At 46.5% G+C, this 24,128-nt stretch overlaps 1 protein-coding gene across 2 annotated transcripts in view; it reads right to left on the reverse strand.

Moving 5' to 3' along the window:
* Positions 1-24,128, reverse strand: part of Kmt5b (lysine methyltransferase 5B) — a 61,284-nt gene that overhangs the window by 5,807 nt on the left and 31,349 nt on the right. For both annotated transcript variants that reach the window (XM_029569991.1, XM_008846301.3), the window contains 7 exons: positions 22,899-22,967; positions 13,545-13,710; positions 12,993-13,102; positions 11,478-11,644; positions 11,204-11,223; positions 10,990-11,126; positions 7,243-7,439 (listed from right to left, as the gene is read on the reverse strand). In XM_029569991.1, coding sequence (XP_029425851.1) covers positions 7,243-7,439; positions 10,990-11,126; positions 11,204-11,223; positions 11,478-11,644; positions 12,993-13,102; positions 13,545-13,710; positions 22,899-22,967 — 866 coding nt within the window. The remainder of the gene's footprint in view (positions 1-7,242; positions 7,440-10,989; positions 11,127-11,203; positions 11,224-11,477; positions 11,645-12,992; positions 13,103-13,544; positions 13,711-22,898; positions 22,968-24,128) is intronic.

Consider the following 24,128-nt stretch of genomic DNA (forward strand, 5'->3'; position numbering starts at 1 on the left):
GCAGTCTTTACACTCAGACCCTCCCCCTGCAGTCTTTATACACGCTCAGACCCTCCCCCTGCAGTCTTTACACTCAGACCCTCCCCCTGCAGTCTTTATACACGCTCAGACCCTCCCCCTGCAGTCTTTACACTCAGACCCTCCCCCTGCAGTCTTTATACACGCTCAGACCCTCCCCCTGCAGTCTTTACACTCAGACCCTCCCCCTGCAGTCTTTATACACGCTCAGACCCTCCCCCTGCAGTCTTTACACTCAGACCCTCCCCCTGCAGTCTTTATACACGCTCAGACCCTCCCCCTGCAGTCTTTACACTCAGACCCTCCCCCTGCAGTCTTTATACACGCTCAGACCCTCCCCCTGCAGTCTTTACACTCAGACCCTCCCCCTGCAGTCTTTATACACGCTCAGACCCTCCCCCTGCAGTCTTTACACTCAGACCCTCCCCCTGCAGTCTTTATACACGCTCAGACCCTCCCCCTGCAGTCTTTACACTCAGACCCTCCCCCTGCAGTCTTTATACACGCTCAGACCCTCCCCCTGCAGTCTTTACACTCAGACCCTCCCCCTGCAGTCTTTATACACGCTCAGACCCTCCCCCTGCAGTCTTTACACTCAGACCCTCCCCCTGCAGTCTTTATACACGCTCAGACCCTCCCCCTGCAGTCTTTACACTCAGACCCTCCCCCTGCAGTCTTTATACACGCTCAGACCCTCCCCCTGCAGTCTTTACACTCAGACCCTCCCCCTGCAGTCTTTATACACGCTCAGACCCTCCCCCTGCAGTCTTTACACTCAGACCCTCCCCCTGCAGTCTTTATACACGCTCAGACCCTCCCCCTGCAGTCTTTACACTCAGACCCTCCCCCTGCAGTCTTTATACACGCTCAGACCCTCCCCCTGCAGTCTTTACACTCAGACCCTCCCCCTGCAGTCTTTATACACGCTCAGACCCTCCCCCTGCAGTCTTTACACTCAGACCCTCCCCCTGCAGTCTTTATACACGCTCAGACCCTCCCCCTGCAGTCTTTACACTCAGACCCTCCCCCTGCAGTCTTTATACACGCTCAGACCCTCCCCCTGCAGTCTTTACACTCAGACCCTCCCCCTGCAGTCTTTATACACGCTCAGACCCTCCCCCTGCAGTCTTTACACTCAGACCCTCCCCCTGCAGTCTTTATACACGCTCAGACCCTCCCCCTGCAGTCTTTACACTCAGACCCTCCCCCTGCAGTCTTTATACACGCTCAGACCCTCCCCCTGCAGTCTTTACACTCAGACCCTCCCCCTGCAGTCTTTATACACGCTCAGACCCTCCCCCTGCAGTCTTTACACTCAGACCCTCCCCCTGCAGTCTTTATACACGCTCAGACCCTCCCCCTGCAGTCTTTACACTCAGACCCTCCCCCTGCAGTCTTTATACACGCTCAGACCCTCCCCCTGCAGTCTTTACACTCAGACCCTCCCCCTGCAGTCTTTATACACGCTCAGACCCTCCCCCTGCAGTCTTTACACTCAGACCCTCCCCCTGCAGTCTTTATACACGCTCAGACCCTCCCCCTGCAGTCTTTACACTCAGACCCTCCCCCTGCAGTCTTTATACACGCTCAGACCCTCCCCCTGCAGTCTTTACACTCAGACCCTCCCCCTGCAGTCTTTATACACGCTCAGACCCTCCCCCTGCAGTCTTTACACTCAGACCCTCCCCCTGCAGTCTTTATACACGCTCAGACCCTCCCCCTGCAGTCTTTACACTCAGACCCTCCCCCTGCAGTCTTTATACACGCTCAGACCCTCCCCCTGCAGTCTTTACACTCAGACCCTCCCCCTGCAGTCTTTATACACGCTCAGACCCTCCCCCTGCAGTCTTTACACTCAGACCCTCCCCCTGCAGTCTTTATACACGCTCAGACCCTCCCCCTGCAGTCTTTACACTCAGACCCTCCCCCTGCAGTCTTTATACACGCTCAGACCCTCCCCCTGCAGTCTTTACACTCAGACCCTCCCCCTGCAGTCTTTATACACGCTCAGACCCTCCCCCTGCAGTCTTTACACTCAGACCCTCCCCCTGCAGTCTTTACACACACTCAGACCCTCCCCCTGCAGTCTTTACTCACACTCAGACTCTGGGCTTTCACTCACAGGATTGTGTTAGTCAGCTTTTCAATCTGAAACCACTAGGAGAAACTCTGTCTCCTAGAGCCCAGCAGTAAATGCATACCGTACATATTACTGACAAGTAACACACTGTGGTGATCGAACATTCGGCTACCTCATAGAAGACCACGATGAAGACAGAAGGGGCAGCCCAGCACTGGCCTCCCTGGGTGAGGGTCCTTTCAACATGCCACAGGTTGCCTGGGCTTCCCTAGTCCTTTCTGCACAGTAAAGCAAGGAGCTAGGAATTTTTACTGAGAGGAACGAGAATGTATAAAAAGCATTCTAAACTGATCAAACCATCAAGGGCAGGAGGCTCTGTACTTGAGCAACCGACTGGCCAACAGCTGCAGGCTACCCAAACCAGTGACTCCAGCGGAAGAGCACTGAGCCAGCCAGGAAGGCACCTGTCTGTAGGTGGCTGACCAGGGGTTACAGGCTTCTAGAACAATAGTAGTGAGTCTGGACAGCACTCCACTTGAGGATGAATGACTTAGGGACTGGAAGGACCTAAAACTGCTCACTAGAGATTTTTCAAAAGACAGAGATATTTATGGGACACACTGGCGAACAGAACTCCGATGACCCATATAAACATCAATGTTCTGGTTGTTTCCAGACTGAACCCAAGGGACTCTAGCATTTATCCGGCTTCCTCAAACATGGTCTCTTCCAAACTGTGTGACCAGGCTTTGTGGCTTTCAGCCTTTCTGCCCTCCTCGTGCTCTGGGCCTGCAACTGGCCCACACCAAGGCTGTCGCCATGCTCATTCCCATCCATACTGCTGCTGACATCATGAAATCCTGCACATGCTTTCTAGCCCGTCCCTTTCTTCTTTCTCGAGCAGGCCCCTGGGCTATATTAAGTGTGTGTGCCTGGTCTTCCTCAGCCCTCCTGGAGTCCACCTGCCCATGGCTGCCGCCACTCAAACACCAGTGGTCCTCAGATCCGCAGCCTAATTCTCTGCTGAGCCACAGACCTGGACTAAATACCAACTCAAGATGCTCCTAAGCTCCAGATGTACACTGTCCACCAGCTCTGGCAGTTTCTAACATTCCCCAATGGTGGCGGATGCATATCTACCCACCGCCCCGGCAGGAAGCTGGATGTCCCTGACCCTTCCTCCTGTAATCGCTTCTTGCAGTCATTTGCCTGCGCTGTGATATCTGCCCTGCAGTCCCTGGAACCCAGCTGCTGCTGCTCCACGTGCTATCCCCTCTTGCCTGACCATACAAGCCCTTTTCCTGTCTCTTCTGTACTTTCTTAACACTCTTCCATAGCCAGAATGACTGGCTGGCTCTCGCGGCATTCTGAACTTAACCCTTTCAATAACCTGATGTCCTGGGGTAGTCTCAAATCTTCAGCGAGGTCATGTCCCTTCTCATCATCTGCAGAAGCGAAGAGATTCTGATTCAAGCTCCCCTCCCCCTTGTGTGCCATGCATGCAGCCCCTGTGCCACGGACACGTTCATCCAGCCACTTTATCCCTTCAGAAACATGACTGGATTCTTGTAATGCTCCTTACTGGGCCCTTGAATTAATCCATTGGCTGAGTCCCATTTTTAAGGGAATTCTGGGTGGGCCTGGGCTCTCTCCAGCCCTTCCTTCTTTCCAAGACTTACTGCTGGTGGCAGCACCAATTAAGCAATTACTTGTTTGTGCTGTGAACCAAGCACAAAGGGACTGTACTTGCTGCCATATTATTTCAACAGGTATTTGTGTAACTGTCAGTGTAGTCATGGCTGGTTTGAAAAGAAATGATCTAATCCAAAGACCCATGAAAAGGTTAGCTCACCCAGTTAAAATACTGGTAAGCCAGGTGAGAAATTGACTGAGGGCCCTTTACCATGCAAAGGTGCTAGAGCATGCTCACGGGCCTGGGTATAGCATGACTGGAAGGCTAGAGGAGGCTGGTGGCACATCTGGGTTGATCACTTCAGTGTGTGGACTCAGGTCCTGTGTCGGTGGAGACAGGCATGCTGTGGTGCCCTTGCTGTTGGCGCTGCTGCTCTTGTGCTCAGCAAGCCCCAAATACATAAGGTGGGTGGTGAACCTGGGCAAGGTGCACAGTCCTCCCAAGGTTACCTGCTAGGCACGGTGCACGAGCCACACCACATTAGGAGGACCTGGATGTGGCTTAGCACATCCATGAAGGAACCAAGTTCTCATGGGGTAGTGGGCCCGGGACCATTCATCTGCGGAGCAGAGGGGGAATCCAAGTCTAGTCTGTGGCTCCAGATCCTGAGTTCCTGATCACTGTTATAGTGCCTCTATTATGGCGTTGGTTCCTCCTCGTGGATGAAGGCCACTGTTGTGGCCACTATGGTTGCTTCAAGGTCATCTAAGCTGTTAGGAGTGCAGCACTGAATGTGCAACCCTAAAGAAGCACGGCAAAAGGAAACCAGAGCCTGGTGAGTGCTCAGGTTGTGCTGGAAATGCACATAAAGCGAGAGCACAAAGACCACATCTGGTTTAGAATCCAGATCTTAAGAATCTAGAAAAGCCCCAGCAGGACTTTAAAGATTTGTTTCCAGTTTACCAGGCACAACCAGCTTTGCATAATGTGACTGTAGAAGGCCACCTAGAAAGGGTGCTGGGGAGGGTGGGGCAGCCAGCAGGCTCCACAGGAGCATGGTAGTCAAGAGGTGAGAAAAGGAAGGCCAGCTTGGACACGATAACTCACTCCACCAGCCACATCTGCCCGGCCCTGAGCTGGCTGTGACTTGTGTCCACACCTTCAGGTGCTGCTGGAATCCTTGTGTCATATCCTATGCCAGTAACTAACTACAAGCAACAGCCTGGTCAAGGAGGCATCAAGGCCTGAAATCCCAGCACCCTTGGAAACGGTATTGTAATCCACACTGAGGACTCATCTGGACAGTAGATTTCTTGCTGTCTCCACACCTGGATGCTACAACAGAAAGCAGAGCTGGAGCGCTCAAGTCATCTAACAGGGCTTGTGCGGAAGAAGAGTTTTCTTCTAAGTAGAAATGTTTCTTTGTAAGGTGCTGCTCAAAGTAGGGCTGGTATTAACTGCCAAATCTCAAACGAGGTGTAGGATAAAGAGTAGCCAGGCAGAGAAAGCAGTCCACATCTACCTACCCACGAATGCCTGCTGCCCGGAGGGAAGAGCTCTGTGCTCTGGCTTTTCTCCAGCTGTTTCAGAGGCCTTTCTTTAAAGGGTATGGATGAAACACAAACACTAAAAGAAATACAGCCTCAAAGGAGTCAGGTGGGGTGGTAATACCTGTGATCCCAAGACTTGGGATCATGAGGTAGAAGAATCTTGAATTTGAGGCTAGCATACTATAGCAGGCCAAATGGCTCAGTGGATACCTCTACACATGCCCCATGGAGTATTACCCTACTCAAGGTAAACAAAACAAAACAAAACACCCCCAAGTCCCCTCGGCCCCACCAGGGGGCTGGAGAGATGGCTCAGCAGTTAAGAGCACTGGTTGCTCTTCCAGAGGACCCAGGTTCAATTCCCAACACCCACATGGCAGCTAACAACTGTCTGTAAATCCAGTTTCAGGGAATCCAAAATCTTTTTCTGGCCTCCATGGGCACTACACACACGTGGTATACTTAGACACATGCAGGCAAATTACTCATACACTAATAAAAGTAAAAAATTTAACTACTGAATTTAGCAATTAAGTATTTCTTAGGTTGTTACATCTTAATACATGCAACACCTTCTGAAATTACAGGCATTTTGCTCTTTTAAACTAACTGATGTGCCAGACGCCACTACTCAGGAGGCAGAGGCAGGCAGATCTCTGTGAGTTTGCAGCCAGCCTGGTCTACGTATAGAGTTCCAGGGGAGTTAGGACTACAGGAAGACCCTGTCTCAACAAACAAGCAAACAAACAAAAGCCCTAAGTGATGTACTGAGTTAACTTACAGAAATTCAAGTTAATGCGCAGACACAATCCTTTCCCTTATGTCACAGAGCCACTCCATGTGGCAGCTTACAGCTGGCTGCACCTATAGATGGCAGTATGTACCTCAGTGCTTTGTGTATATATAATGGGCTTCACAAGGCTCCAGTTTCACCAAGGAACCAGACTGGAGAACTCGAGTGTTCGTTACACTGCATTTATCAGTAGCAAACAGAGGACAGGGAGTGACATTAGGTATTATTCAGGACACTGGCTAAACTACGAGTGCACTAAGAGCTGTGTTGCTCCTTTCAGGCTTGAGGCCATACCTGGCCTCCGACTCCCAGCAGCGTAGACTCAAGACATCCACGCGGCGGTATTCACCATCACGGGCACCCTGTGAGTGGGCTGAAAGCATCTAAGGCAGAGAGAAGATGCTAGAATATAGCACCTGAGGGGTTCACATGCTCAGAGGCACTGGATGTCAGTGTGCCAGCACAGGTAGCCTCTGTGGGCCAAGTCAAACCTTTCTCAACCTGCCCTGCAGTGCAGCCCAGATGAAGGGCGGCAGTGACAGGTCCCAGTGCTTCAAGCTGCACAAAATGGTGCTACTTTTGGTCTGGGTAAGGCTCTTTGTTCTTTACTCTCCCCTCCCCTGAATTTCCATGAGATCCTCCCTCACACAAAACACAACTGGTACCTCAAAGCTTGCCTCTTCCTCCTCTTCACCTGGCTCTACCTTGGAGTGGTTCATCATATACGCAATGCAGCCACACCCCAATGTTCCTCTAGCACACTTCTAAGTATAGTGAACTGGTAAACTGTTAGTTCACGTCCACCCTGTTCCTAGACTGGCCAGGCATGGACACGGGGAAGCCTGTTCAGTTCTATCCAGCCCATCTTCTTGCAGGGTCTAATGACACCATTACAGCATCACTAACAACCCCAAAATGTTTTCCACAAACACGATCCTAGAAGCCATGATGAAGACTTCGATATCCAGTCAGCAAGTACTCAAAAATACCATACTGAGGTCATCCCCAGGTTTGGAGTGGACACAGCTACTTCCAGGACCTTGCAGTGTCATGGAAGCTCCTGAATCCCAGTTTTTATCAATGTTTAGAAGTTCAAAACTACTGGGGCATGCTTTAGAAAGCAAACTGTGAAAATAACATAAAACATACGTAAGTCTGCCTTACTTACTTGCATTGTTTTTTTCCTGAGTGGTATCTGCATCAGTGTTAGAGCTGACAGACTGACTGTCCGAGTTTTTGCTGCTGTCCCCTAACTTTTTAAGCCTATTCAAGCGTTTGTCTGTCTCTCTGAGTCCATATTTGCTATTGATAACAGGAGCAGGCGCAGGCAGTCCTGCTCTGGATTTAAAAGCACCAGTTCCCCGTCTGAAAGAGAAAACAGCACAGGTCAAACAGACACAGTCCATTACTTACAAGTTTGGCTGCTGAGGGTGGTTGGCCACATTAGGTCAAGGGATGTGATGAACTGATGAGACCTTGGTCACCACTGAAAACTACCAGCTCCCAGAGAAATCTAGCATGCATCTAGTAGAGCCAACTTCCAAAGCTCTAAACTTATGACTATCTTAATCAATCATTAGCTACCTGTGGACATCATCTGTACATCAACTATGTAGATAATTCTTAAAATATATATATATTTTTTGAGACAGGGTCTCCTTGTAGCCCCAGCTGTCCTGGAACTCACTACATAGACCAGGCTGGCCTCAAACTCACAAAGATCGGCCTGCCTCTGCCTCCCAAGTGCTGGGATTAAAGGCATGTGCCACCAAGCCCGGCAATATTTATTATTTTTATTTTATGTGTATACATGTATTGCCTGCATGTAGGTAAGTGCACCCATGTCGTGCAATGCCCGAGGAGGACAGAAGTGACTGTCGGATCCCCTAGAACTGGAGTTACAAACAGTTGTTAACTACCACATGAGTGCTGGAATTCTGCAAGAACAGTCAGTATTCTTAACCACTGTGCTCGCTCCCCAGCCCCTATGTAGATAATTCAATTTCATTATCTCTTTTCAAACAAGCAAAACTATGACACTGTGAGGCATTTTACCCAGCACCCAGGCTTCTTACGTTGCACCACTGATAGGTCTGCACTGCACATATGCTTTGTTGGTGGTGGGTTTTGTCTTTCTGAGACAGGGTCTCCCTAGAGCCCCAGCTGGCCTGGAACTTGCTATATAGACCAGGGTGAACTTGATTTCACAGTGGTCTGCTTGCCTCTGCCTCCTGAGTGCTGGAATATGCTTTGAAAACTGCATGTTTGAACAGAATTTCTCCCTGGTGATTATGAACCTTTCTTCTGTTTGCTTGCTATCACAAACAGTAATGTCAACACTGCTTCAGAAGCCACTACTAACTAACCCGTCCTGTTCTAGCACAGGCTCCCCGCCATAGGATTAACAGGGAAAGGCTATGTTTATTCTGAGTAAACACTGCCTGGTTACTGAAGGCTGAGAGTAACTCCAAGCCTTTCCCAGACATCTATTTCTCCACATCACCACAGCATGACATTGTTTCTTCAATTTTCCCAAACTGGTGAATGCAAACGGTACTAGTTGTCTTGCTTTCCCTGCTTCTGGTTGCCCTTTTGTCTTTTCTTTTTAAGGTTTATCTCATGTGTATGTGTGTGTGCCTATATGAGAGTATGACACATATGTGCAGGTACCATTGGAAGCCAGAAGAGGCATCGGATCCTCTGGAACTGGAATTACAGGTGGTTGTGAGCCACTCAACTTGAATGCTGGGAACTGAATTTGGGTCTTTGTAAGAGCACCAAGTTTTCTTAACGGCTGAGCTGTCTCTCCAGCCCCTGGTCTTCTTTGCACACGTGAAGCATCTCTTCCTCCTGCTTCCGTTTCCCAAGTGCTAGGTCAGAAGTGTGTGCTGCCCATTCTGTTCTCTCGCCTTTCCTGTCTCCAGCTACCTTAGGTGTTCAACAGGGTTTAGCACTAGGGTCTTAAGTCTTTGCAAGTACATCACTTTATTTTCAAACTTCAAGAAATCATTTGTCTTTGGCCTTGTTTAGGGCATCCAAGCATTTTTGGATTTATCACTTTAGGTCTTCAAGAAGATCTTCGATACTTAAAGTTAGGCAGATACTTTGTAAAAAGATTCATTTTTAATTATGTGTGTGGATATGTGCATATAAGTGCAGTGCCTGAGAACAGAAGAGGGCTTTGGATCCCCTGGAACTGGAGTAACAGGCAGTTTTGGGACACTTGACATGGATACTGGGAACTGAACTCGGGTCCTCCGGAAGAGCAGTGCACACTCTTACCACTGAGCCATCTCTCCAGCCCCTAGCAGGTATTTTTTCCCAATTGTTTCATATTGTACTATTTAAACTTAAGATTTTTAATCCAACAGGAATTTATTTTGTGTATGACATAAGACAGAAGTTCAGCTTGTTTTCTCCCCAGAGACACAGGCAATCAAAGCAACATCATTCACCTCCCCACGTGTACTAAGAATGCATATACATATGCCTCTATTTTAGAACTCCATGCTCTCTTTTTTAAATATTTTACTTATTTTTATTTTATGTGTATGAGTGTATTGCCTGCGTGTATGTGAGTGCACCTGTGTTGTGCAATGCCCCACAGGTCACAAGAGGGCTTTGGAATCCCCTGGAACTGGAGTTAAGAATGATTTGTAGCCGCCATGGTGGGTTCTGGGAACCGAACCTGGGTCCTCTGCAAAAGCAGTCAGTGCTCTTAACCACTGAGCCATCTCTCCAGCCCCCATGCTCTCTTTAAAAATATTTTATTATTTTATGTGTAGGAGTGTACTGCTTGCATGTGTTTAAGTGCATACATGACCTGCAATGCTGCAGAGCTCAGAAGAGGGCGTCAGATCCTCTGGAACTAACTGGGAGTTAAGGACGGTTCGTAGCTGCCATGTGGGTGCTGGGAACTGAACCCAGGCCCTCTGCAAGAGCAGTCAATGCTCTTAACCACTGAGTCTTCTCTCTAGCATCCCCTACCCCCAATCTTTATTTATTTAAAAAAAAACAAAAACAAAAACCAGTGTCTTGTGTTTCCCAGTCTGGGCTCAGACTTGTAGCCAAGGATAACCAGATAACCAGTCATTCCTACTTTGCCTTCTGAGTGCTGCAATTACAGGCTTATGCAGTCAGTGCTGGGGATCTGACCCAGGGCTTCTTGTACTTTACTCGGCGAGCACTCTGTCAATTCAGGCATATCCCCAGCCCTCTGTGTTGTTACTGTTTGGTGCTGGGGACTAGTTTTATGAGAAAGGGCTTGCTAAGTAATGTAGGCTAGCCTTGAAGTTTCTGCAATCCTTCTGCCTTAGTGTCTCAAGTGCTGGAATTATAGGGACAAGCTACCAAACCTGGCTTCCCCTAACTTTATTTTAAAGATATATGCCCCTTGGTTATCATCAGACATACTATTTTATAAGGTTTAAAAGACTCTCACCAATTTCAAAAATAAAATAAATTCCAAAACAGTTTCTATTTGAAAGAGTGGCATTTGTGTCTTTACACCTAAGACCTCTGTTCCTCTGAACTGAGCCTATCATCAGATGCTATTCTCCAACATTCTTCTAGTCAAGTGTTAGCACAACTCACATACGAACTTACTATACTCGCTGTCGTGGCAGGGGGTGATCACCCCTTCAGAGACCAGAGCACGCTCGTACTTGCTTTCTAAGCACATCTGTACTCGGACCCACTAGTAACAGCGGAAATATTAAGATTGTAAAAGATCAGGCCCCAGTGTCCCTGAAGAGCTGCGCACATTTGATCTGGTTTGCACGTTGCATGGGTGCTGTGCTACATAGCATGGAAACTTATCTGGACGCCGACATGACAAAAGACAAACATGAGCTGATATGCACAGCCACCAGGCGATCACAGGACACTAACATGAAAACCCCACTTAATACTTTACCTCTCACATGTGTAACACTCGCAGAACTCGTTATTTTCTCCAAAAAACCCATCTCCATAGTAACAAGAAATTTCTTCCCCAGGTTCAATATCTCTGAGTGCCTTCACACATGCCGTGTCCCGACCCGTTGACACAAACTGAAAGAAGGGAAACTCATTAGCCTCACACCTGAGGCAGAGACAAACGCTTAGCATACGTTCTTTTTAATGCTTACCTTACAGTTAGGTCTGCAATCTGAAAAATGTCCAAAAGAGAAAGTCAATTAACTGCTGATAAGATCTGAAACACGAACAGTTACAGAAATCTGAAAAGGCTTTCCAGACAAGTCCACAATTTCTGACAGTTTAGGTCTCAAGTTAAATTGGGAATATTTAATGAATTTGAAAAAAAAAATTACTGTTTCAAACTCTCCTGAGTTTGATAAGGCCATACTAACTGTTGGCAGGCCTGCCCAACACCAGTGCAGACGCCTCAGAAATGCAGCTTACCATGGTTTATAAATGCAGCAGGACCGAGCCAGAGTTGAGCACAGTTTTTCCTTGTGGAATACATGACACTGAAGTCGTTTTCTCCGTGTCTAAGAAGCATGTTCTCCTCAATTTCTGAAAGTTCGGCAATACAACCCACCAGTAATTCTATTTTGTCATTTCGTTTCCTATTTAAAATATGTGATAAAAATTACTAGTAATTATAATAAGGCTTCTTTTAATAAAATAAGCCTTCCTAGTAAACACCAGAATTGAGCAGCCCTGGCTCTGCATACTCTGCTGCCTGACTTGGATCCACCTGGGCATCCTCACTTCCTTCCTGGAGCCCCACAGGCTCCATGGCTATCTGTTATCTACCTTATCCCTACAAGAATGGGAGCTCCTCCAGGACAAGAAATATGCCACCCACGACTCTCAGCACCCTGCAGCACCTGGTGCAGTCACACCAGCAGCATGTGACAAACTATGTGATGTACTGAATTAAATTTAAAGATGGGGTCCAGCACTAGAGTCGTGAGGAACCAGACCTGCGGCATCACCAGAGAGAGCACACCACTCACTGGTGTTTCGCAAGCCCAAACCCCAAGCTTAAGTTTTCTAGCAGTCACGTTAACAAAGAAAAGAAGCAAGATTCCTTTTGATAATGTATTTTAAACCTACATATGCCAGACACTATCTGAGTAGGTCGTCAATATGAAAGCTATCAGTGAGAAATAAAGCAATCTGAAATCTGGTGTGTATGTCACATAGCACCTCTTAATCGAGAAAGACCACATTTCAAGGACTCATGAGGCGGGCGGCTCCTGTACTGTGATGTGCAGCTCTAGAGCCCAGATCTCAAGCCTGCACACCACCTGCAACAAAGGGAGCCACGAGGTCCTAACAGCAGCTCCAGCCCACGCGAGGCAGAGTCCACTCATGTGTACCCCGCCTTGGGTTTGCTCTTTTGCCCATCTTATTCTCAGGTACCCAATCCCTCACATTTTTGCTGTAGAACTAATGAAGACCCAAGAGGGCCCTCTGTTTCTCCTGGGACACAGAAGGTGATGGACAGGCACTCACAGGAAACAGAGCCCCATTCTCTATCATCTATGGCTCTTAAGCCTCCTAGTGAGCTCTGACTTGACTACTTTTACTTCAATTGGCATCTGTGTATGTTTTTAAGCAGGTTAGGGTGGGTTCCACCTGTGAGCCCTCCTCAGCTCTTTAAGGCTTTACCCCCCCAACCTTTTGTCCAGACAACAGAAAGCCTGACTCTGGAAGCCAGGTTACCAACCACCGGTTCCCCCAGCCTTTCAGCAGCCTCATCATGGAGCAGGCATTTAGACTCAATACAGGGAAAAGGAGACTTGTGGACACCTGGACTTCTGATTTCACCATCCCACCTTGAGTGAACAGGCCCCTCGCTTCTTCAGGAAGCTTAACCCTTACCATGAATTTCTAAGCACTTCAAGGGTAATTTAAGAGCTCTTTAAATAAAATTACTTTATGAGGTTTGACTAGTGTAATAATTACCACTCTTTTGTTGCAACTATTTTGGCTCCATTTTGTTCTGAAGAGTATCTGTTACAAGGCAGTATTTCAAATCCACTGTCAGTAGCAAACATTCGCAAGTAAATAAATACCTGAAGCGGGGGAAAAACAAGATCATAATTATTTATCTTGCTAGATGTTCCAAAATGATAAAAGCATGAACCACAACGTCAAACATGAGGGCTAGCTGCTGCCGTTAACACTGTTTTCATGGAAACCACTTAGGGCTGGGACACACGTGGCGGAGCACTTGCCTAGCATGTGCAAGGCCCTGGGCTCAACCAGACATTCAATAAACACCAGCAGCAACAACTAGACTCTGACTTTCAGTGTCACTAATATTCAGGCTTCAATTTACTTTCATTCTTTGTTTTTTGTGATGGTCTCACAGTGTAGCCTAGCTGGCCTGGAATTCATTATGTAGCCCAGGCTGGCTGCAAATGTATGGCAATCCTCTTGCCTTAGCTACCACATCTGGCTCCGACCTCACAATCTTATCTGGACAGGTTAATAGCATTAATCTACTCAACTTACATGTTCCTTGAATAACTTCTCCTGCGCTTTGTTCTTGTTGAGAAAATAGTGCCGTGCCCATTCACCTGAAGTCAGACACCTGAAAGCTCTCTCCAAGTGCTCATCTTTCTTAAAGCGCTCGATTACTTCCTTCAGCTCTTCTTGTCGCCCCTTAACAGGCCGAGATCTGAGAGGAAACAAACAGCAGTTCATTGATCTATCGTAATCCTTGAGCTACTGGTTTAACTTAAGACGTCTTAGGCTAGCTAATATCCTAAAGCCAGCCAAGGCTATGACGGCAAAGATATAAAGAGGAAAACAATAATCTTGCACGTAGTCTTCAATTAGTACAATGATCACCTGAAAATACAATTTCCTCTATTTTCTTTTCCTGTGCACATATGTGGTATACACGCGTGTGTACATGTGGAGACCAGAGGTTGACATTAGGTATTTTCCTCCATTGCTGTCCACCCTATTTATGGAGGTAGAGTCAGAACCCGGAGCTTGCTGGTTCAGCTAGTGAAGCTAGCCATCTTGCCCAGGGGGTTCTCATCCCCACCTTTTAAGTGCTGAGATTACAAACAGGCTTGCCCTTCTGTGGGTTCTGGGAATCTGACCAACAGTTCTCAGTGTTTTAATTTTTTTTTTTTTTTTTTTTTTTTTTGGTCTTTTGGAGACAGGGTCTCCCTGTAGCTCCAACTGGCCTGGAACTTGCTATGTAGACCAAGCTGTCCTTGAACTTACAGAAATCTGCCTGCTTCTGCCTTCCAAGTGCTGGGATTAAAGATGTGTACCACCATGCCCAGCTTGTGTTAAAATTTCTATTTAACTGTTATCTCATTAACTGTGAGATAACTCAAAAACTGTCTTGCCTCAGATTTATGCTAGTCATTTACTTTGGAAGGCACAAAAAGAAAGATCTAGAAAAACACAAGCCTAAGTGGAGTAGAACACCAGGTATTTTAGGCAGAGGCAAGCTGGAAGACAGCAAGGAAACGAGTCCAGGGGTGCGATGACGCCAACAAAACCACACTGCAACAAGACCAGCCTGTGAACACACTGAGGAAAGCCCCAAGGTATTCCAGAAGGGTCTTAAACATCTTGATATTCCAGCTGATGTTGGACAACTCCATTCAGAGAACAGAAAGAATGCAAACAAGGTCATTGAGGGACAGTGTGGCCCTTAACAGCTAACAACCAAATGTTAAAAGAAAGACTCCAAAAAGCCTAACTCTGGCAAGACTGCTGCACTGTGAAAATGACTGAGGCAGCACTTTAAAAGGGGCTTGTTGTAAAACAGCTCTACTGACTTCAGAATGGCACACTGCAAGACACATTCCAAGTAGTCTACGAGCCCGTCATCCTGAAGCTGTGTTTTCAATAAAGTGCATGCTCTGATTAAAGAGACCTGGATTTTGATTTCAAAATTTTTTCATGCATCTTCATGCGGTAAATTCCCTCAAATAGAGGCTTTATGTTAAAAAATAAAACACTCGCTGGGTGTGATGGCACACGCCTTTAATCCTAGCACTTGGGAGGCAGAGGCAGACGGATCTGAGTTCGAGGCCAGCCTGGTCTACATAGTGAGCTCCAGGACAGCTGGGGCTACAGGGAGACCCTGTCTCAAAAAGACCAAAAGAAAATAAATAAATAAATAAATAAATAAATAAATAAATAAAATAAAACACTCAATAGAAAAGGGAATTATGGACTGCTGTTAGAGAAACAAGTATTTGAAAGAATGCATTTTAAGATAAGGATTTGGCAGAACTTTCTTCAGGCTAAGTTACTACAAATAGATTCACTAACTTTGCTTGGTTTTTGTTGTTTTTTTTTCGTCTTTTGAGACAAGAATCTCCCTGTAGCCCCAACTGGCCTGACTTGAACTCGCTATGTAGACCAGGCTGGCCTTGAACTCAGAGATCCGCCTATCTTTGCCTCCCAAGTGCTGGGACTAAAGGCATGCACCATCATGCCCGTTGTTCTTTTTTTTTGAGACAGTCTGATGTAGCCCAGGCTGGACTTGAACTCATTATGTAGATGAGGATGGCCTTGACTGCCCAATCTTCTTGACTTCATCTCCCAAGTGCTAGTATCACAGGTGTGCACTACCATGTCTAGATTTCATTAATATTTTGGTAGGTTTTTTAAAATTCTTTATTTTATACATATGAATGTTTTGTCTGCATGTATTTAAGTGCACTATGTGCATGCAATACCCATGGAGACCAGAAGAGGGCATCAAATCCCCCTGGAATAGGAGTTACAGACAGTTGTTAGCCAACATGTGGCTGCTGGGAACTAAACCCAGGTCCTCTGCAAGAGCAGCCAATGCTCTTAACCACTGAGCCACCTCTCCAGCTCCTTGAATGGAAATTTTCTTTCTTTTTTGGTCTTTCTGAGATAGGGTCTCCCTGCAGCCACAAGCTGGCCTAGAACTCTCTATGTAGACCAGGCTGGCCTCGATTTCACAGAGATCTGCCTGCCTCTTCCTCTCAAGTGCTGGAATTATAGGAATGTGCCACCATGCCCAGCTTCAACAGCATTTTTAATTAAAAAAAAATGCTATTTTGTTATTTTTAAAGATTTTATATATGTATTTGAGACAAGGTATCACTATGTAGTTCCAGCTGGTCTGGAACTTACTATATAGACCAGGATGGCCTTGAACACACGGCGATCTGCTTGCTTCTCCAAAAGCTGGAAAGTGTGCCCTTCCATAGATTTTTATTCTTATTTATATGTATGTGTGTGGGGTGCCCACAGATGCTAGAAGAGGGTGTCAGAACCCCCTATAACCTGGAGGTGCTGTCAGATGCCTGATAAGGGGGCTGGGAACTAAACTCAAGTCCTCTGAAAGGGTAATAAGCCACCATCCCCCTCTTTTTGGCCTTTTTGAGACAAGGTTTCCCTGTAGCCCTAGTTGGCCTCAAACTCAAGGAGATCCACTTGCCTCTGCCTCCCAAGTGTTGGGATCAAAGGCATGCACCATCATGCCCGGCCCTCCATCCCCTTTTTAAAAAAAATTTTGCCAGGTGTGGTGGCCTATGCCTTTAGTCCCAGCACTCAGGAGGCAGAGGCTGACAGATCTCTGTGAGTTCAAGGCCAGTCTGATCTCCATAGAGAGTTCCAGGCCAGCTGGGGCTGCAGTGAGACCCTGTCTCAAAAAGTCCAAAAAAAAAAAAAAATTTACATTTATTTATTGTTATGTGTATGTATATGGAAGCACATGTGCCTCAGTGTAGCTGTGAAGGTCAGGGGACAAATTTATTTATTTATTTATTGATGTTTATATGTATGTATTTTGTCTGCATACATCTAATGTACCCAGGTGTGCAATGCCCAGAGGCCAAAAGAGGGCATTGGAACATCTGGAACTGGAGTTGCAGAAGGCTGTTAGTTATCGTGTGGATGCTGGGAACCAAACCCAGGTCCTCTCCAAGAGCAGCCAGGGCTTTGAAGCGCTAAACCATCTCTCTAGCCCCCAGAGGACAATTTTGAGTTAGTTCTCTCCTTCTACCTGGTGGGTTCTTGGGATCAAACTCAGTTTACTAGACTTGTACAGCAAGTGCTTTTATCTCCTGAGGGATCTTGCCAGTACTCAAATGGAAAAACTTGAGAATGAAAGGATATGTCTCTCAAACAGGCCAGGCACAGCATGCAAATGCACATTAATATGGTAAAAACTGTATTTTTACAGTACTTAAAAAGTATGGGAATCTTTCTAAGAGAGATGGCTCAGCAGTTAACAGCACTGTCTGCTTTGGCAGAGGACCTGGGTTCAGTTCCCAGAACCCACATGGAGGCTAACAACCACGTGTAACTCCAGTTCCAGGGGATCTGACGCCCTCCTCTGGCCTCCTTGGTCACTGTATGATACAGGTGCACTTACATATTATGTCGGAAAGGCACTCATAAAAAAAATTTTTTTTAAAGTATGGAAATCCTAACAAGATCTGCCAGGAGGGCTGGGAGTGCAGTTCAGTGGTAGACCAAGCCTGCCAGCATGTACAAGGCTCTGGGTCAGATCGTCAGCACTACAAAACCAAATATAAAACAAGCGAGAACAAATTTGTTGTGAAGGGTTTTTAAATTGACAGTGACACAGACAAGGAAGAAAGTGGTAAATTTCACTTTCAAAGGAGACACGGGCTGGAAAGATGCTCAGCGACTGAAAGCACTGGCTGCTCTTGCAGAGGACCCAGGTTTAATTCCCAACACCCACAGGGTGGCTAACAACTGTCTATAACTCCAGTTCCAGGGGATTTGCAGGTGTTACACCACACGGATGAACTTACATACAGGCACACAATACACTGATACACATACAATAAAAATAATATTTATTTAATTTTTTTGGTCTTTAATCCTGAGTGCTAGGATTAAAGGCATGTGCCACCATCCAGCTGTTAATATTTTTTTTTAAAAGGAGAAACATTAATCCCAGCACTAGGGAGGTAGAGGCAGGTGGATCTCTGTGAGTTCAAGGCCAGCCTGGTCTACACAGCAAGTTCCAGGCCAGCTGGGTTACAGGGAAGGCCCTGTCTCAAAAAGACCAAAAATAAATAAATAAATAAAATAAAACAATAAAAAACAAAAAACAAATCCCAGCGTTCTAGGAAGGAAAGGACCAACGGGAAGGCAGAACGAGAGGAAACTGAAGCAGACTTGCAGCTGGATTCAAACAGCTGGGCAGACTCTGGTAGCCAGCAGCAGGATAGGTCAGTACTAGAACCAGGCAGTATGAAGGGTGCAGTCTAGACAGGTCGACTCTGAAAACTGCCCAGGACTTCCAGGACTCCAGATCATGAGCACACACTTCAGTTATCGCACACAGGTCACACAACTGCGACACAGAACCAAGAATTCAAACCCACCCAGTAAGGAAAAAGATGGTGTCCTCATTTTCCATTCAGTTCATCTGGACATGTGCCCTCACAGACTGGAGAAAAGTCTCTTAAACCACCCAGAGTAGCTTTAGGTTCTCTGAATAGTGGTGGAGATTCACCACCACCAAGCTAATCTAAGGGCTGCAGAGTTCCCCATTTGGAGGGACCACAGTTGATTTTATCAAGATCAGATCTCTCAAAAAGCAACCTAGATCATTCTTTCTGCAAAGCTATATATTACAGAGCTATCTGCATGCGAACTACAGATAAGCCTGGGGCTGTGGCTCAGTGGGAGATTATCTACCTACTAACATGCATAAAAACTACACACCAGCAACATCACAGATGTGCTGAAACAAAAAAGCTGTTCGAAAAGGTGTGCTGGACAGTATCCAGTTGTCAACTTGACATGCTTAGGAAGAGGGAATGTCAGTTGGGGAACTACTGGATTAGGCCTGTGGGCATGTCTATAACGCATTTTCTTTATTGTTGAGTGTTGTGGGAGGGTCCAGCCCACTATGGGTGGTGTCAACCCCAGGCAAGTAGCCTTGGGTTGTACAAAAGGATTCTGTGCTTCAGTTCCTGCCTCTAGGTTCCTAATCTGGCTTCCCCTCAATGAAGGACTGTACTGTAGGCTAATATAAACCCTTTTCTCCCCAAGTTGTTTATTGTTACATGTCTTTTTTTTCTTCAGATTTTTGTTTTATTTTTATTTTATGTATATGAGTATTATGCCTGCATGTAGGTAAGTGTACCCATGTCCTGCAGTGCCCCAGGAGGACAGAAGAGGCTGTCAGATCCCTTGGAACTGGAGTTACAGACAGTTGTTAGCTGCCATGTGGATGCTGGGATTCGAACCTGGATCTTCTGCAAGAGCAATCAGCTCTCAACCACTGAGCCATCTCTCCAGCCCCTTTTCATATATTTTTAAAATACTTTATTTATTTATTTTGGTCTTTTGAGACAGGGTCTCCCTGTAGCCCCAGCTGTCCTGGAACTCACTATGTAGACCAGGCAGGCCTTGAACTCAGAGATCCGCCTGCCTCTGCCTCCCGAGTGCTGGGATTAAAGGTGTGTGCTACCATGCCCAGCTGTTAAATACTTTATTTTTTATGTCTGAGTATATTGCTTCCACATATGTAAGTGCACCCATGTCGTGCAATGCCTGTGGAGGTCAGAAGAGGGTGTTGGATGCCCTGGAACTGGAGTTATGGATAGTTGTTAGCTACCGTGTGGATGCTGGGAACCCAACCCAGGTCGTCTACAAGAGCAGCCAGTGCTCTTAACTGCTGAGCCATCTCTCCAGCCTCTTGGTCACAATATTTTATCACTGCAATAGAAACCAAACTAGTAAAGAAGTGCTCACATTTCAAGCAACACAAATTATGAAGTAGTTGGAGAGATAACCTGTGCTTTGCTTGGCAATCAGGAAAGTGACAGACCATGCTGACTGGGTCTAACACAGTATCCTTAATGCAAAGTGGCAAGACTGTGACAGGAAGAGATAACCCATCCTGGTGTCTAATGTGGAAGTGACCAAAGGTGACACTATCATAATGTAGCAAGGCACTGGGGATACAGGTCAGTGGCAGAATGCATGTCCAAAGCGCAATGTCCTACACTCAATCCTCAGCATTACAACAAAGGCTCTACATATGAGTCAAAGTTAAACTCACCTCAAAGTACAGATAGGGATGCTACAAACCTGAAATGAATGTGTGCGTGTGTGTGTAGATCAGAGGGTAACTTGGAGTCAATTCTCTCCTTCCATCATGAGGGTCTTGGTGATCAAACTCAGGTTATCCGGCTTGGCAAGGGCCTTTACCTCCTGAGCCATTTCAGCATTTAATAGGTTTTGTGTACATCCTTTGCTTTCTGAAACATGATCATTTCCATCTTAAAATGTCTTTCAGGCACCCTAGTTTTCTTTGTTCATGATGACAAATTACTCAAATGCTAAAACCAGCACAAAGTAACTACAATGTTAGGCCTTCCCCCTTTCCTGAGCTGACCTTTGCTTCTCATTTTCTGACTTGTGCCACCTCACAAACAAAGCCCGTGAAATTATTCTTTGCTATCCAATAGCAAGAATCTTCGTCTTGGAGGGGCTGGAGAGATGGCTCAGCGGTTAAGAGCACTGGTTGCTCTTGCAGAGGACCCCGGATTGATTCCCAGCACCCACATGGCAGCTCAAAACCATCTGTAACAGTAGTTCCAGGGGATCTGACGCCCTCTTCTGACCTCCATGGGCACTGCGCTTACACATATGCTTGCAATAGCAAAAATAGCAGCTGGCTGTGGTGGCACATGCCTTTAGTTCCAGCACTCAGGAGGCAGAGGCCGGCGGATCTCTGTGAGATCTAGGCTAGTCTGGTCTACAGATCGAGTGCCAGGCCAACTGGGGCTACAGGGAGACCCTGTCTCAAAAAGACACCCCCCCTCACCCCCGCCCAAAAAATAGAAAAAAAATGCAAAAGATAAAGTAAGAATATTTTTTACAAAAAGCATCTCTGTCCTGGGGCTGGAGAGATGGAGAGTGGTTAGAGCACTGGCTGCTCTTGCAGAGGACCTGGGTTTGGTTCCCAGCGCCCACATGCAGCTCACCTGTTTGTAACTCTAGTTCCAGGGAATCTGATCCCCTCTTCTAGTTTCTTTGGGTTCTTTCATGCATGTGGTGCACTTACACATGTGCAGGCAAAAGACTCTCACACACATATATTTCTGCCTCACGTATATGCAAACTGCTGACTGTATAGTCAGCTGCTACAGGCATGAAATGAGTCAGGAGAAGGAGCAGAGCACAGTGGAGTTTTTTGAGAAAGGGTCTCATTACGTAGCCCTGGCTGACCTGGAACTTGCTATGTGGACCAAGCTGGCCTGGAACTCACAAGCGCTGGGATTAAAGGTATGTGCCACCAGGCCTGGTCAGACAGTATATTTAATAACCCTGAGGATGTTTATAAATGACACTGGGCAGCAGCACAAGTCAATTCCTGTTGGAGCAAACACTTCTTCAAATAACTTCAGTACCATGTAACTGTTAACAGCTATGAGGGCCAGAGCACACGCCACTGAAGACCTCAGAAACAATAAGATAATGTCCTATTATGGAACAGTAACACACCAGCTTCTCCTCTGTCACAGCAGCTCTCAATCTGCCACAAACTGCCCAAATGGCTTCTTACACTGAGATACTTAAGGTTAGAAAGAGAACTGAGGTTGTCTAGACTCTCACAAACGAAAATAAGGCACAAGGCAGCTAAACTGCTGTCCAAGTCTTAGTGGAGTTACTGGAGAACCGAGCACTCCCCTTGCTTGGCAAGCTCAGCTCTGCTACCTGGCTCAGGAGGGCCCCTGGTGTCACTTCACAGGTAGAAAAGGACTTGCCTGGTGTTTGCTGCTTGTGAAATTGCACTTGAGTCATCAAGAAACAGCTCTGGCTTTTAAATTAATTTTATTTATCTTGTGGGTAGGGGAGCAACACAGTCTTGAAGGTCAGAGAACAACTTGTGGGGAGCCCCCACCCTCGACCCCTCATGGGCCCCAGGGATCGAACTCAGGCTATCAGGCAGGCTTGGCAGCAAGTCGCCTCGCCCACTGAGACCCCAGTCCAGCTCTCGTTTCCATGCTGATAATTCACCAGTGGATGGATGGACACAAACATGGATTTTCAAGTTCAGGGTTGGGGCAAAGGGAGGAGAGGCCTGGCCAGAGGCAACAGAAAGGTATCTGGCACTTTCAAATTAGCACACTCTCTAAGCCTGCTACTTCAAGTAGAACAAACACACTTATACCGCTAATCAATGGCTGTTATAAGAAATAAAAACCACGTAATTTACAATCGGCTATTATTAAAAAGATCAGCAAACAAATGTACCAATCTACACTCCCCCGCACCCCACTCTCTCCAGAGACTGACTTTGCTATTTGAGTTTTCTGTCTCAATTAAGAGCAGATTTGGGTCTGTATTAGCTGAGCTACTGTGCCTGTATTAGGACATAAAAGCAAGGGATGACTGCAGGAGGTTGGGAAGAAGCAAGGAGACAAAGAAAAAAGCTCCACATTTAAGATACAAAGCAAGCAGACCATGGGGCAACAGAGTGGACATATTCTCCTTCTGAAGAGAGCGTCACTGCAGACTGAACCCGGAGGAGCGGGTAGAGGGGCAGTGACCGCAGCTGCAGAAGGCTCCTTGACCTGAAAATAAACAAGAGCCAAACACATACCTGGCTGAATCCTCAGTTAATCCCCGGGAGTGACTCCTGCTCTTTTCATGAATTATTTGTTTCTCTTAAAATTACCCTGTTATGGAGTACAAGTGTTTTTATTTTCTTTTTTAATTACTAAGACCCGCCTACTTAAAAAGGTTCGTAAATGTTCTAAACTCACATTTACATTGACATCGCAAATGACTTATTAAGGAACATTATTCAAGACAGAACAAGTTCACTGGTATCTCATGTTTACAATGCACTCTACCTACCTCACAGGGTTGTTGTGAGAAAAATTGTCAGCTTTTGAAAAATGCCTTGAGCTCCTCGATGGAAAGGCGCTGTACAAATCAAAAACAAACAATAAACACAATTTGTACCTGTCATTTCTAAATAGACATTCACTAGAGCAAAAGCCTTTAAAACACTGATATTTAAAATTTTATGAAGCCACAAGGACATTCTGCAGATAACCATGCCAGGATGTTAAAATTCTTTTCTTCCCCATAACACAAGCAACCATACCACTGATTATATTAGAAGGCTTGCAAAGCTTCTCTAATTCTAGTCAGGTATCTCACTTTGAAGTGATGCATACTTAATTCACATCCGAGGGCTACGCAGGCAAATGCGTACGTAAGGAGGAAGGCTGGACGTCACTGTGACGGAAGGTGAGACTGACCAAGCTCACACCAGAGAAAGCATGTCAGGAGATGGTTCCTGCGCTGTGCCACTGTTTCCTGAGCCTATGCTCACTCACCTGCGTCCCAGCAACTCACGCTACTGTGAAGCCTCCGGGTCAAGCTGCCTAAACAAGGGATCACTACACCATCCATCCCATCGTTGCCACGTCTCAAACCAACTCCCTTCTTAAAAATCAAGGCATTGTATGCAATGCCACAAAATTTCCCAGTAAGTTGAGATTCTTATTTTCCATTTGCTAAGTGCTCGTGCGACAGCACTGCCTTACTTGTTGGTAAACAGAAGGTAAACTAAGCTCAGCATTCAGAGTCAGGGGTAAGGATGCACACCTACAATCCAGCACTAGAAGGCTGAGGAGAACTGTGAGTTCAAGGCCAGCCTGGGCTATTCAGCAAGACTCTTGACTCAAAACCAGAACAAAAAGTCAGTGCCTAAGCATTCAAAATAGTCAGTTTTGGAAATGCTCAAATCATTAAACAATCACTGCTTCTAAACAGCAATCCTGAAAGTGCACATTCAGAAGTAGAGAGTGTGCGCAAGGGTAGAAGGCGGCAAACTAGAGCTGGGATTGCAGCCCGGCAGTAGAGCACCAGCAGAGCACTTGAGGTCCTGGGTTTATCCCCAGCACTGAGGGAGCGAGGAGGGGGAGAGGGGGAGAGGGAGAGAAGGTGAGGGGGGAGAAGGGGACTTGGGAGAGGAGAGAGAGAGAGAATTCAGATAAAGAATTCTTTAGGTCTTTGGGGCTGGAGAGATACCTGAGTGGTTTAGAGAACTGGTTGCTCTTACAGAGGACCCAGGTT

This window comes from Nannospalax galili, unplaced genomic scaffold (genome assembly GCF_000622305.1).
Source record: "Nannospalax galili isolate Female #2095 unplaced genomic scaffold, S.galili_v1.0 scaffold1723, whole genome shotgun sequence".
Classification (NCBI taxonomy): Eukaryota; Metazoa; Chordata; class Mammalia; order Rodentia; family Spalacidae; genus Nannospalax; species Nannospalax galili.